This window comes from Lutjanus erythropterus, chromosome 3 (genome assembly GCF_056507025.1).
Source record: "Lutjanus erythropterus isolate fLutEry1 chromosome 3, fLutEry1.hap2, whole genome shotgun sequence".
Lineage (NCBI taxonomy): Eukaryota > Metazoa > Chordata > Actinopteri > Lutjaniformes > Lutjanidae > Lutjanus > Lutjanus erythropterus.
In genome coordinates, this window is record NC_139319.1 from 12,012,327 (window position 1) to 12,027,744 (window position 15,418).

The 15,418-nt window shown below is 39.0% G+C and overlaps 1 protein-coding gene across 3 annotated transcripts; it reads left to right on the top strand.

Moving 5' to 3' along the window:
* The first annotated feature begins 2,687 nt into the window (after window positions 1-2,687).
* tlr3 (toll-like receptor 3) lies at window positions 2,688-14,773 on the top strand. 3 transcript variants are annotated; one of them, XM_084715043.1, is made up of 6 exons: window positions 2,688-2,934; window positions 4,952-5,074; window positions 6,840-7,307; window positions 9,650-9,844; window positions 9,996-11,848; window positions 12,744-14,773. In XM_084715043.1, exons 3-6 carry the CDS (start codon window positions 6,852-6,854, stop codon window positions 12,973-12,975), a joined length of 2,736 nt encoding a protein of 911 aa, XP_084571169.1. In that variant the 5' UTR covers window positions 2,688-2,934; window positions 4,952-5,074; window positions 6,840-6,851; the 3' UTR covers window positions 12,976-14,773. The 3 variants fall into 3 exon arrangements, with proteins under 3 accessions (XP_084571169.1, XP_084571171.1, XP_084571170.1); XM_084715044.1 differs by lacking the exon at window positions 2,688-2,934 and adding an exon at window positions 4,731-4,757; XM_084715045.1 differs by lacking the exon at window positions 12,744-14,773 and having other exon boundaries at window positions 9,996-11,852.
* Window positions 14,774-15,418: the final 645 nt, after the last annotated feature.

Genomic DNA, 15,418 nt, shown 5'->3' on the forward strand with positions numbered 1-15,418 from the left:
AACTTGACCACCGGTGCAGACCCTGCTAGCTCTCACTGCACTTTTCACAGGTCTTCAGCAATCCAGCCATTGGCACAAAGCCCTGTAAGCTGCCTCGGCTTAGCACCGGGCTTAACCAATCAGGTGGCCTGAGGTCTGTCCCAGGAAGGACCTGCTCTATTAATCTGAGGGAAGGATAAAGACGAAAAATAGAGGGGATGGAAAGGTGTACACATGTCTGTGTCTGTGTGACCATGGAAGACGATTGGGGAGTTTATTGCAAGGTTGTTTTTTTTAATTGGAGTGATGTAATTTTTCCTGCTTTGCATATTGTAGAATCACCAGCATGAAAGGTCACAGTGTCAGTCTCCTCCCTCCATAAATCTCCACATAATCAATCTGTTAGCAAAGAGAGAGTACAGGGGAGCTGGAAAACAGCTCTGTCACAAGAGGAGATAAGACATTAAACACAGGTTGTTACCCCTTTTGGGTAAATATATTAGAGGTATTGTTAGCGCTTCTGGTTAATTGCATTCTAGTACAATTAAATCCAGAAAACAATCCCAAATACTTGTAAACAACTCTTGTCATGTACAAAACAAGAATTAGAGCCATGCAAGGCCCAGTGGTGCTTTGGGGCTTTGGCTGCAACGATTAGTTAATTAAGCAGGTAATTGACTGGTCAGTCGAAAGAAAATTAATCGCCAACTATTTTGACAAACAATTTATCGTTTCAGTCATTTTTCAAGCAAAAAAAATAGCTGGTTCCAGCTTCTTAACATAACGATTTTCTGCTTTTCTTTATCATTTATGATAAACTAAACTGTGCATACTTCATGCCACCCCTGCCTCACTTGGCCCCCCCAAGTCAAAAAAGTCTAAAAATGCCTCCTGACCTTGAATATCTGTAGCAAATCTCATGCAAATCTAATGCTTGTCAAGATATTTCTCATTTGTCTTTTGTCTCATGGTGGCCCCACAGGAAAACTTGAGGGATCACCATTAGGATTCACGGTCTAATCCACCTAATATTTGTTGAGGTATTTCAGTGTGGATCAACTGACCGACACTGCCGTCCCTACAGCCATGACGCTAGCATCGCTAAAAAGATTTTCACAAATGCAAAGACAGAATTATACAGTATCTGATACAGCCTGAATAGCGCATTTTAAAAATGGCTGGAAATGCAAACAGACTTCAAACCAAAGTTCATCATGAATTTCAGAGAGATAAATCATTCATTTCAGCAGCACTTTGACACAGCACAGCGTTCGAACAGTGCCAGCGTTGGTTTGGATTAATGACATACTTGGGAATGATGGGACGGGTGCTCTGCCTGTGTGACAGCTGATGTCAAGCTAATTAACACACTGCTGTGGTTAGAAGTGGTTGCTGGTATGACGCGATTAAAGAGCTGAAATGACACAGAGGGCATTACACTGAGAGAGATGTTCAGCGGGTCAACTGTCAACAGGATATGAAAGCAAATATTTTAAAAAGAGCTGTTTTCTGTTTGAAGTGAAAAGCAGATCTGAATAATGGAATGAAATATCATTTACCCATGACTGTGGTTCAAATTTACAACTCATTTAGCACCATCAGCAGGTCATTTCTGCTTTTACATTACTGCTGACCTTTCAAAAGAGGTTTGGCCGTGTGGTTATCTCAGATTTATTGGTTTTTAGGCTGTTTCAGAAATGCACTTACTTGCACCCTACAACTGTAAAGACATACTATCCAATAAATTACCCTCACTCCATTTACTTGCAGTGTAGGCTATATCTTAGGGGATATGCATTTAATTTAAGATTCATATATTTCTCAAATAACTGATTTATTTTGAAGGAAATATGAAAAATGCATTAGAAAAAAAAAGATCATTAATGACCCAGGATGTTGTTTTCATAGTTTTTCAGGTTTATCAGCCTCCAGCTACCTGGTTTGAGTCATGCAAGTAAGGGAGACATGCAACAGAGGTCCAAAGTCAGGGACATTGTGACTATGATCAAAGCCCTGGGACTGTAGGACATGCCAAAGCTATAAATTACATGTATGTCCATATTGCACAATTATAATGATGATCTGAATTCTGCCAGTATGGGATCTTATACCAAAAGCAGATAGACCTTATGTCTGTATTTTCCAGCCTTAGTAAGATTTATTTTCTTGTCTCATTAGACCCCAAAACATTGAATCTTTTCTCACAGTTGACTCTGGTCATTGCACTCCAATATTCTCAATAAAGCCTCCCAGAAAAGTCACATATAATGGCAAACAACCACAGAAAATGCTTTGAAAAAGAAAGCATTTTGGAAGAAAGTTGTTTGTGTTTTATCTAAAATGATTAAAGCAAACAAACCTGTAGATCCTAAATTATACATTCTGAAGCACTGAATTCTGAATTATATGCATGACAAAAGATGGACACACTTAAAAAAAGATGGTAACCTCAGATCAGCTGTCATTCGAGGACAAAAACACGTGCAGTTAACTTATTAAACCAGCTCATTGTTTTTGTGTGATTGTCTTTTCTTTACCTGATCAATATGGGTAAAGTTTTGAGCTTGGCACAAAGTGTCTGCTGGGATATTGAGTGACTCAGTAACAGTATTTTGCTGCCCTCTAGTGGTTATTTCAAACTATCCCAGTTATTTTTTTCCCTCAGCGTGGCTCCCTTAAGTTTCACTTCTCTGGTGTTCTGAATGAGGGCGTGCTGAGTTATGTAAACTAATACAACTTTGAAGAATTAATCACCATCATATGACTAGAAAAGCTTTCTGTTGTCTCAACTAAGAGGATGGTCCAAAAACTTTTACAGTGTCTTTGAGCAAAGGCACATCAGACCAATACTGTTTATACCTTTATGTGAATTCTGAAACCTTTCTCTCTTGGACTCTCCTACTTCTGCATCTTGGCCGTTGCAGAGTCGATTTTAAGGAACCACACAAACCACAGGTGAGTGAACCTCTCACTTCCATCTGCAAGGAACAAAATGTTAAAAGTCATATTGTAGTTTCAGGGATGCAGCTGCTCTTGGAACTGAAGCACCACACTTTTATTTGGACAGAATAACAAGTGTGTGCCTTATATGTCCGTGTCAACAAATAGTTGCACTATGGACTATACAAATAAAGGGACACTATAATTGTACCTGCCTGATTTCTGGACCCGAATAAGGTTTCTGTTAAGTGTAATATGTGTTGCAGATACAGACAGAGATGTTTTTTGTATAATTTTTAGGCTATGCTATTTGACTCAGTTCTCAGAATATAATGTTTAAATTGGAGCACCCGACTTTTCATGTCAAAGCTAAACTGGGCCTACTGGTCCACAATGACAGCATGGACAAGTTCATTCTTGTCAACTACAGCAAATCGAAAGCCAGAAGTCAGACACATAAAAGAGGTCAGGAGTCATCATCAGTTTCCATATGATACATCTCCTAAAAAGTCAGAAAAAATGCCAAATAAATCTCTAAAATCAGGCAACAAGGCATGGCCTGTAATATAACACTGATACACAGTATTTACTAGGATAAATTCATGTGCTCTTTCAATCTTATTAAAGGCTTTAAACCTATTTACACTCACAAATTATAAATTATATATTTACAGTTAATTACAGTACATTAGATTGCACTTACATTGTCAAAGATTACTTGATTACATTTTTGATTGTCTTTGAAATATGTCAGTTTTAAAATTATGTAGCTTTTGCAGTAAGAAAAACCTGCACACAAGAAACAGCAGCCCACATGTTGTACAACATAGAAAACACACAGTGCACACGTAGTTTGTACCTATATGGTATATATTATAAGGGTTATTTGATTTGACCGACTCGAAATGTTGAAGATGGGCTAAATTTGCAGTGAAAACATTTGAGATGTATAAAGAAAAAAAAAGGAATATTTGTGGAACTCACATTTTTGTGGCCGTGTCTATTCTTTATTATAAGATGTAATATTTTGTTTGATTTTTGAAGTTATCCAAAAGTATTCAGATTAGATTACATTTTTGTCATCCAGTATATTACATTATTAACTAGAAAATGCTGCTATGTAGTCTGTGTTCAGTAAATTCTGCATGTTGCCTACTGACATGTATACATGCAAACTGTAACAACCCACTACATGTTTATGCATGAATTTCTTTGAACTGTTTGTGTCATTTACAACTTACAGAAACACTTTACATGGCCACTACTATTTTTTCACCTACTTGTGGTTAAAAGTTAATTTCATCTCTATGTTCAGCTTTGATGTCCTTAGTCTTAGCTCCACCTTCCTGTATGTTGTCCTCAGAACTGTGTGTAAGTGCTTTGAGAACAACTTACAACCAAGACTTAAAATCTTAGTATGTGTGCAGAAGCTTGGCCAATAAAACTGACTCTGACCATGAAACCCGCAGCTGTCTCTGCCTCTCCACATTAGTTGCTGCACCTCTGCTCGTACATTTACGGTAATTCCACGCGGCGTTGATTCTTGCGTCAAACCCGCAGTTTGTTTTATTAAAATTTTATGTTTAAAGCGCCAGTTTGCAAATTATTTACAGTCCTACTCAGCCATCTAATTATTAAAACACCTTCACAGGATTTTAGCATTATAAACACTCGATGCCAATTTCCCACCGACACAAACATTACGGTACAGATTCCGCTCCAGGTACATGTGGTCCGTCCCACTCTGACGGTGCTGTCATGACACCACGCCTCACGAAATCTTTCCCGATGTCTGCAGCCACGTCCTATCAACACACGCCGGGGTCTAATAACCTGCAGTACGTGAACACACCTTTATAACAGCTGTTTTGTATGAAGTGAGCACACACGTCAGTCAGACTTCTCAGCACTCCTGCTGGTCCGATTCCTCCTGCATTAAACAGTTAATCGCCACAGATCCAGATCCTGTTGTAGAAGTGAAACCGGAGCTGCAAGTTTCTCATTTCCTTATTTCCTCGCTTTGTCTCCGCAGTGCCTGTTTCATAAAATCCCTCACTGAGAGTCTGGTGTGCTTTCCTCAACATTACAAGATTCCTCTGACTCCTGTTTCAAGTCCAGATGCAACAGATAAAATCAGAAGCAAAAGCAAAATCTGGTAAGAACTCTACAGGCCTGTTTCATCCAAAATAGACAGACTTACAATGTCAAGATGACACTTAATGCTAAAATTGCAACCCTTGTAAAACTCAGTGGTGGAATGTAACTAAGTACATTTACTCAAGTACGTTGCTTAAGCACTAATTTAAGGTGCTTGTGACTTCACTAAGTTTTTCTACTTTATGCAACTTTATTGTTCTTTTTACTCCACTGCATTTGTCTGACAGCTTTTCTGACAGCAATATTTCATACACAGCATAGAGAACAGGGCCTCACATCAGTGCAGCAGTAATATTAACTCAAAAACATATTTGCTTTTTAAACTTATTGTACATTTTGCTGATAATACTGTCATGAGGTTTTGAATGCAGGACCTTTACTTGTAGCGGAGTAGTTTCACTGTGTGGTATTAGTACTTTTACTTCCTTTTACCCCATCAGTTGTTAATACTTATATTAGCATACTGTAATATAGGGCTGCAATTAAGGATTATTTCCATAGTTGATTAATTTCTTATTTAATTGATTAGAATAAAAAAAGTCGATCAGTGTTTTCCAAAACCTCACGTCTTTTTTTTTTTTTCTCATAAACCAAAGATATTCTGTTTACTATCATAGAGGACTAAAGACTCACATTTTTCACATTTGAGACAGTGAAATCAGAGAATTTTGACTTTTTTTCTTGAACAATTACTCAAACCGATTAATGGATTATCAAAATAGTTGGCAATTAATTTGATAATCGATTAGTCATTGCAGCCATAATAATATGTGTCTTTGAAACAGATGTCTCTGTAGACAGGATTTAAATTCACATCGTTTGTTGTAATGCTAGAAGTTGAACCAAGTATAACTTTTTTTTCCTCACTGCAGAGAAACACATTGATGCGACACCTGGATCAATAAATATATTTATATCAACGACAGATTAAATTGCTATGTGTCGGGGAAAAGTTGTTGCTCATAGTGATCAGAGGTGGAATGTAACTGAGTGCATTTGCTCAAGTACTGTTCAAATAAGTACAAGTACAAATTGGAGTTACTTTACTTTACTTGAGTATTTCTATATGCAACTTTGTGACAGTTCATCTTCCAGCTAATACAAGAGGGTTTTAAATAGTTTATTAATGTAGCAGAGTAAAAAGTAGAATATTTACCTCTCAGATGTTGGTTAGAAGTATAAAGCTTAGAGCAGAGTAGAAAAGTTGACTTTTTAGAGATGTGTGTCTCAGAGAACAGCGACACTACAAACACGTGATGATCTTAAATTATAGAATATGATGCACTGCTTAAGATTAAACCAACCAACAGTATATTACGTAGGTAAAATTAACTCAACCTTAAACATCTACAGCAGTAAAGTGCAACACACACATTCATGCAGAAGAAATATTTATGTTAAAACAACATATCGCAGTAAAACACTGACAGGGACGTGTACTGTGGACTGAGTACATTTTGCTGATATTACACTGACTTTTACTCAAGTAAAGTTTTTAATGCAGGACTTTTACTTGTAATTGAGTCTTTTCATAGTATGCTATTAGTACTTTTTCTTTAGGAAATGATGTGGACACTGTGACCCAGCTCAGTTTTCCTCAGCTGTATCTTTGAGCTCACCGTTTTTGTTCTACAGTCCACAACTTAAAGCTGTGGTAGACAGGTGATTTTTGGTGTCATTTTCCAAACGCAGAAAGTCAAAATCAATTAATATACTGGTATGTTCAAGCTTAATGCAGATTTTATTCTGTCTCTCTTATAAAGGTTTTTGAAAGGATGCGTTCCCCTCGTTCCCTTCTCCTCCCGGCGGCGATCATCATATGTCACCTCATGACGGGGCCGCACAACAGCGTGGCCTGCCAGAAGAAGACCTCCTGCCGAGTGCAGGGCGGCAGAGCCGACTGCAGCCACCTCAGCCTCAGTGCGATCCCTCCTGATCTTCCCGGGAGCATCACCAGCCTGGACATGTCCCACAACAGACTGGGGAAGATTCCCCCTGCGTCACTGACCCCATACCCACTCCTCCTCCACCTCGATGTCAGTTACAACAGCATCACCAAGCTGGACGGGGGGTTGTGCCAGACACTGCCTCTGCTGCAGACGCTCGACGTGGGACACAATCAAGTTCTGTATCTGAAGAAGGAGGATGTGAGCCATTGCACCAACCTAACACGGCTGAATATGGCGAGTAATAGGCTCAGGCTAAACGGAGAGCCCTTCTCTGCACTGCAGGTACAGATATCTGTTGGGTCTTTGATAGCTGGAGAGAAACAGAGAAACTGATTGAAGCCTCGTGCAATAGTGGCGATAATGAGATGATATTGAATAGTAATTTCAGAAAAACAAAAACAAAACTCTTAGATTTTCCTAGCTAAGTTAACTGCCTGCTGGCTTCAGCTACAAAGAGATGTGAGAGTGTGATCGCTCTTCTCATCTAACTCTCAACAAGAAAGCTAATGACTGCATTTCCCAAACTGTCAAACTAAGTCAGAGAAAAGTTAGAAATCCTTCTTATGCAACAGTTTATGTAATAGCTTATCTATTATGTAAACTGTTGTTAAAAAAAAACATCAAAACAAAACAAAATGCTGCAACAGAAAAGAAGATAACAGCAGAAAGAGAGAACACAGGGTTACAACTCGGCTCGGGATCGCAACAAAAGGAGACACAATATAGTCGGTAGCCCAAATAGTTTGCTGAAAAAACCTGAGAGGTAATAAAGTAATGTAATAATATTGTAATGCATGTGAGGAGGGATGAATGTATGTGAATGGGGAAATGAGAATTCAGACCCAAATATAAATAAAACAGTGAGGAAGCCATGAGGAGTAGATGAAGCTGCCCAGACAGACAGACGGCGGTCAGGGAGAGAAGCTTTTTTTGTGCCCTCTTGCCCCTCCCAGCTCTCAGATGCTGCCAGTTCCCTCTGACGTCCCGCCCATGATCTCCCAAGAGGAGAGCGAGAGCACAGGAAACCAGATGGGTGGGCCGTCGCAAGAGGCATTCATGTGGTGTTGAAATAATCAGAGAAATTAGTTACAGACTGGGGAAAATTCACATGAGCACCACCTCAAGTCAGAACAACGACTCAGAAAATTTTGCCACACGACTTGCTCACATGTCATTTGTAACATGGTATTAAGTTGTCACTGTCAGTTGCCGTCCACATAGAGCGACCTAGATTAGCTACAAAAGTGTTTTTTTTTAAATTAGCATTAACCCTGATAACAAGTCAGGTAAAGAAATAATTTAGTGGTTTACTGGTGCAGCAACAAATCTGGAACAAAATCACTTTCTAACACAAAGTCTCAAACTCTTTCAGCATACAACGACAGCAACAAGTACTACAACAACAACAATGCCCCATTTTACCCTTTGTAGTGCCCATGTTGCTTCCACATTAAAAGCTCATGAACACACTGAAACTGAAAACTTCCAAACTGGGATCATCCTAGAAGCACATGAATGCAGCATTGTACAGAATTCCTGGAGACAAAGGTTTTGTTCCTTTTTCCTTTCCTTGTTGTCATCTGTGAAACCGGTGAAACGATCGCTACCCACCACCACCTCGAGGTCTAATTAGGACATGCTCCAAACTGCTGTTGGGCGGGACAGTTGCTAAGGCAAAAGGATAATTTCGTACATTTACTGAAAGCTATACACAACAGATTAGGCGCTCACATTTTGATTGAGGCAAATTAATGTTGTTTTCATCCAGTTTTGTGATATAGAATTGGTTGTTTTTATTAAATATTGCAACCATAGTGTGATGCTTATTCTTAATCAGTAATGTTCCATAATTTGTTAACACACAATTAATGAACCTTGTGTTTAGAGTAGCTCTAAGTAGCTGTGCAGTAGCTCTGTTTAGAGTATCGGGTAGTGGTGCATTTCAGCCTCTTGTGGCTAAAATGAGTATTACAACAACAAACACTTAAAAATGATACAGACAAAAATGTCTTTTATTTTCACCTGGCAAAACTTTTTTACCCACCTCTTTCACAGATGAAAAAACTGAGGAACTTTAAAAGATTATTCTGTCAAAACCTATTTTTCACCTGTTAAATCATAAACACAGAAGAGAAGACAGAGAAAATGAATTACCAGATTTTTTTTCTCAAGTTTTACTATTCAGAATTATGATTTTATAAATAGTAAATCAATGAGTAACTATTTTCTGTCTATAGATGAGGTATGTTGGTGTTTTTCACTTAATACTGTATTAATACTTAATACTACGTAATACATTTTTGTTTTTTGAGGCCTAATGTAGATTCTGGTGCAAGTGTGGTGTAGTATTGATATGATACAGATGAATTAATTTATCAGAAAGCTAAACTATAATTAAAAAAAAAAAGGAATTGGTTTTGTTTTTAAATTAAAATAGTTAGGATGCTCATGGTGTCTCACAAGAGGACATGGAGGGAGGTGTAAAATATTCTGTGAAGCGTGGTATTATACACCAAATGTAGGAGCTACGTCACTCCTGGAGCTTAAACTGTTTGATATACTTCTTATGCGTCGCTTTAAAGAGCACTTTTGTTTTGTTTTTATTCTCCTTTCATAATCCACAGAGCCTGAAATTTCTCGATGTCTCCATAAACAACCTGCAATCAGCCAAGCTGGGCTCTGAGCCGCAGCTGCCCAACCTGGTGAACCTCAACCTGGCTTCAAATGACTTCACCACTCTGAAGAAAGATGACTTTTTCTTTCTTAACCGCTCGTCCTTTCTACAAGTCCTCAACCTGTCATCTCTGTCTTTAAAAACAGTAAGAAACTTACCTACAAATGGGAAATGAAATTTGTTAAACCATAGTAGTAAAAAAAAAAAAAAGTTGTTTTAGCCCTTTACTCTCAGTTGTCTGTTTTGTTTCCCTTTTTTGTCTCACTGTAAGATATCTCTGTTGTGTTTTGTTGCAGTTTGAACCTGGTTGCTTTGAGCCCATTTCAAGGCTACGTACTTTAATCATGGATGGGAGCAACATGGGCACTCAGGTTATTGGTAAACTCTGCTCAGAGCTGTCAGGGACGGCCATTGATGCCCTGTCTCTTCGGAAGATGAGGCTGGTCACACTCATAAGCACAACCTTTAAAGGGCTACAGAAAACAAATCTAACCTATCTGGATCTGTCCGGCAACGGCATGGGTAAAATTGAACCGGGATCATTTGAGTGGCTGTCACAACTTGAGACTCTAATTTTGACAGACAACCACATCAAGCATCTGACCAAGGACACATTTCAGGGGCTCAAAAGTTTGAAAAAACTCCTGATGACCAAAGCTCTGGTGAAAGGTCAGAGCGGCACTCCGATTATTGATAATTTCTCCTTCCAACCATTAAGTGCCCTGGAGAGTTTGATATTACAGAGAACTGCAGTTAGGGAACTCACAAATTACACATTTACTGGCTTGACAAGTCTTCAAGAACTTGATCTGAGCTGGAGTACTTATTTGTCGCTCCGAAGCATCACCAACAAGACCTTCATCTCGCTGGCCAGATCACCTCTCAGGAAGCTAAGTCTAATAGGAACAGCTATAGCACAGATTAGTCCTGGATCCTTCTCGATGTTCAGAAACCTCACCACTCTGCTTCTAGATTACAACTATATCGGGCAAACTCTCACGGGCAAGGAGTTCCTTGGCCTGGGACAAGTTCAAGAGATCCACATGTCCAATAACCACCAGAAACTTGGTATAACATCCACCTCATTTGTTAATGTGCCCAATCTTAGGGTCCTGACTTTGGGCAGAAGTATTAATGTCCCACAATCGTACCTGGATCCCTCTCCATTCAGAGTCCTGTCCAACCTCACCATTCTGGACCTCAGCAACAACAACATCGCCAACATTGGAGAGAATCTGTTGGAGGGGCTTGAGAACCTGAAGGTGCTGAATCTCCAGCACAATAACTTGGCCCGTTTGTGGAAGAGTGCCAACCTCGGTGGGGCGGTGTTGTTTCTCAAAGGGGCACAGAACTTGACAAACTTACTGATGGACAGTAACGGGCTGGACGAGATCCCAGAAGAGGCGCTGAGAGGCCTGAGCAACCTCCGTGAACTCAGCCTGTCCAACAATCTCCTCAACAGTTTGAAGAACTCCATTTTTGATGATCTGAAGTCACTGCGGGTTTTGGTTTTACACAAGAATACGATCACAGCTGTGAAGCCTGAAGTGTTTAAAACTCCTATGAGCAACCTCAGCCGGCTTGTCATGGGCAAAAATCCATTTGACTGCACATGTGAGAGCATCCTGTGGTTCGTGACATGGTTGAATAACACAAACACGACTGATGTGCCCGGTCTCACAGAGCAGTACATGTGCAACACGCCACTGTCTTACTTCAACCGCTCCATCATGGATTTTGACCCCCTCTCTTGCAAAGATGTGACACCATTTCAGACTCTTTACATACTGAGCAGCACAGCCGTCCTCACGCTGCTTGTAACTTCTCTCCTGGTGCGGTTCCACGGCTGGAGGGTTCAGTTTTATTGGAACATACTGATCAATCGCACACTGGGATTTAGCGATGCCTCAGTTGAAGAGGGCAGGCAGTTTGAGTATGACGCTTATGTCATATATGCAGAGGAAGACCGTGGCTGGGTGGAGAGGAGGCTGGTGCCCTTAGAGAATGAGAGGTGTAGCTTTTGTCTGGAGGATCGAGATTCAGTCCTTGGCATGTCGGTGCTCGAATCCATTGTGAACAACATGAGGAACTCTCGGAAAATCTTGTTTGTCGTGACCGAAAGGCTTCTCAGAGATCCCTGGTGCAGACGGTAAATCAAACATTGATTGATTTATTACAGATCATACATCAGGGGTAGTAGTTTTTAATGGAGGGTTGCATGAAATATTTATTCATTGTCCTCGATTACCAACAGCGGATGGCCCGCAAGCCCCCAGTTTGGAGGGGCATTAGCACAGAAGCTAAGCAATGTGTTGCTGTGGACAAGGCCAGCAAAAAGTGTTTTAGCCACTTAATATGCTCCCCATTAAGAAAATAAATATCAGTTTAAGTGTATACTATATTTAGAATATTTTCATGACTTACCCTTGCTGCAAGACAGCTTTTTCTGATGGGAAACCACTGTTAGAAGACAAATACCACTGTCTCCTAACCAACCAAACTCCATGGGTAAAATCAGTCATTTTACCTCACAGACTTGTTTATGTATCGTTGCCTTGATCAGTTGTTTGTTCGTGTTATTGTGACAGACTTTGGGTTTTTTTTAAACACCAAAGTCACACAATAACACAGACAAATCAACAGATGGAGGCAGTGGTAGTGCAGCCACTCCTGTGTTCTACGGCACAAAATGACTGATTTCACCTTTGGAGTTTGGAGAGAGTGATATTTGGCTTAAATAATTTCTGTTTCCTGTTGGAAAATGCTGTCTGACAGCAAGGAAAAGTGGTAAAAATATTCTAAAAACAGCGTACAAACTGATACTGGCTGCATGACCCTGTCCACAGCAGTACATTGCTCAGCTCAGATACTCCTCTCTGCTTCTCCAAACCGAGTGCATCCCGACCACCATCTGACAATTGTACCTCATAATATAAATAATCTGAACTATCCCTTTAAAGCCAAGTGTTACATTTGTATTTGTGTTCTATATTTCTGATAAAGCCAGTTCTCAAATCTGTCTCTCTGTCGTCCTACCTCTCCAGGTTCACGGCCCATCATGCACTTCACCAGGTCATTGAGGCCAGCAGGGACTCTGTGGTCCTGGTCTTCCTGCAGGACGTTCACGACTATAAGTTATCTCACTCACTCTTCCTCCGCAGGGGCATGTTGCGTCCATGTTGCATCCTGGACTGGCCGGTCCACAAGGAGAGGATACCGGCCTTTCACCAGAAGCTCCTGATAGCACTTGGAATGACTAATCGATTCCAGGATTGACTGTATTACGTCGGTATTCATAGGAAATTCCCTTTGTAATAATAAAAAAAATGAATAAATTAAAAATTAAATATCTAAACTGTGTTCTAAACAGCCACTTATCTGGGGAGAGCATGACACAAATGGTTCTCGCTAATGGTTAACCAAAAAAAAAAAATCTGATTCCTGGCTTGAATATCAAGATTTTTGAATAGGAAGACATCAGGGTGCTCTTGTGCAGTATCACATTACAAACCTCACAGAATAAACTGGTACGTTTCATACTTTTAAATGGCTGAAAGTGGAACAGAAACTTACGCAGATTAAAAAGGGTCTAATTCGGGATCGTGTACAACAATGTGCCAAAGTGTCTGTGCAACGTCTGTACCACAATGACGCCACAAGAGGGAGCGCAATTTACTTGATATCTTTCAGGTTCAAGAGCTGCATGGAGGCGGACACCTTCATGTGCTCAGCTGCCATTCTGTGCAATGAGCTTCCTATGAACATGAAGATAATTAACCCTGTAGTTAACTTTAACACCAGAACTACTGGGATTCTTTAACTACTAGAAAAGCCATAGCACTCACTCTGACCACTCCTACTGGGCTGTACTTAATGTCTTTTTTTCATGTCACATTTACTTTCAAAGCATCTGTTTAGGTTTATAATGAAGCTTTTAATGTCTGTTATCATACTTTGAAAGAAAAAAAAAGAAATTATCGCGCAAAATCCTCAAATTGAATAATTAATCTGAGAACAGTTAGCCTTTTTTACAAGCAGAATATCCGTTACATAAAACCTGTAAAATTTTGAAATTATCACATCTGTTCTTTTTCAGCAGTTTTTGACTTTTTTCAACTTTACAAGCCTCATTGGAAATTTGGATCACGAGTCAAAAACAATCCCGTGCAACCCGCTGAATCTAATTCTAATAATTATACTGATCTAGTCTCACCTTTATCTGAAACTGTGATGATTTTAGTTTTATATTTTTGCATGTCAACCGGTATTTCTGCAGATTCAGCGTATGATATTCTTCAAAGCTTTCGTTTCTCTTTGGTTTTAGCTCAAAGCTAAATTTAGGTTCTGACTTCTCAAGTGTGTCAAAAACAACTACGAACAAAGTTGTAGTGGTGACGCACATTTTCAACAGCAGGAATGAAGTGATACAGTGTTTACAATGTGTTCAATATGACTTCTATGGCCACTCAAGGTAGAAATACTCCAAAGTTGAAATTTAATAAAACAACAATGTTAGAATTAAATATGAACACATATAGGAAAGGCCAGAGTCCTACAGTTGCATGGGCTTTAAAAATTTAAAAACAGTCAAATTCTAGTGTTAAATCCACGTTATAAAAATGTCTGAGTGTCCGTCTGCTGTCTTAAAACAGACGGATGGAACAGAAAATTTTAGGTTGTGTTTCCAGGAAGGCCTATAGCACTTTATCTGCACGGTATATTGTTCTTATTGTATACTGAATAATGTATTTCGTGATGGAATGATTTGTGATGACACATAAAATGGGAAGAGATTTTTTGAATGAATTTGAGACTGTTAATAGTTTTTTGTTATTGGACCTGTATTGTATGGATTAATATTGATGTTTATTGTATTGTGATGTCATGCTGTATGTTCAGAAGCTGCCAGCAGCCTTCAGCACTCTCTACACCCCCATTTCCCCAGAAGGACCACAAAGGAAATAAGCCTTTGGGCTTTATTTTGTTTTTTATCCTTTTGATGATTTGTGTATTTGGGGCGTCTCGGTCGTCTAGACTACATGTATATTGATGATCAATAAAGACTTTCAATCAACCTATAGCAAGAAGCAGTGTTTTTCTTTGCCTAACACAACAATAACTATGGATTTGTTTGCCTGTTCAAGTGAGAAATCTGAGGAATAAAAATCATCATGTTCTCCAATATTGTTTTAAACTCCAGCTTAACCTTTTAGTTTTAATAAGGTTTAGTAATTTATTGTATATATAATGTAAAATATAAAATATTTAGGAAAAAACTCAGTCTTTATGTGATCACTGAGGGGAAAAATGAATTTTCTGTTAGGGGAGGAAATGAATCTACAGACCTCTAGTGGTTATAGTAAGAAACTACACTCTTCTGTGCTTTAAATACCATAGAAATCTTCTATTACTGATCTGACCACATGCACACCCACTAAAAAATACAGGAATTTAGAAGAATCAACTAATCTATTCTCATTAATGTACTGTAAATATACAGGTTTTGTTTATTCAAGCTAATTTAACTTAAAATTTCTAGTATTTATTTTCTTCAAACTTCAAAGCTTTGATTCATTAATTCTTTTAACGAAGTCTTAACTTTCAAGTAAAAATGATGACTTGAATGAATGTACTAACAAAGAAACGTGACTGAAGAGCTGATCGTTCAACTTAATATCTTAAGATTATCAAACATGTTTTCTCAAGTACAACTGAATTA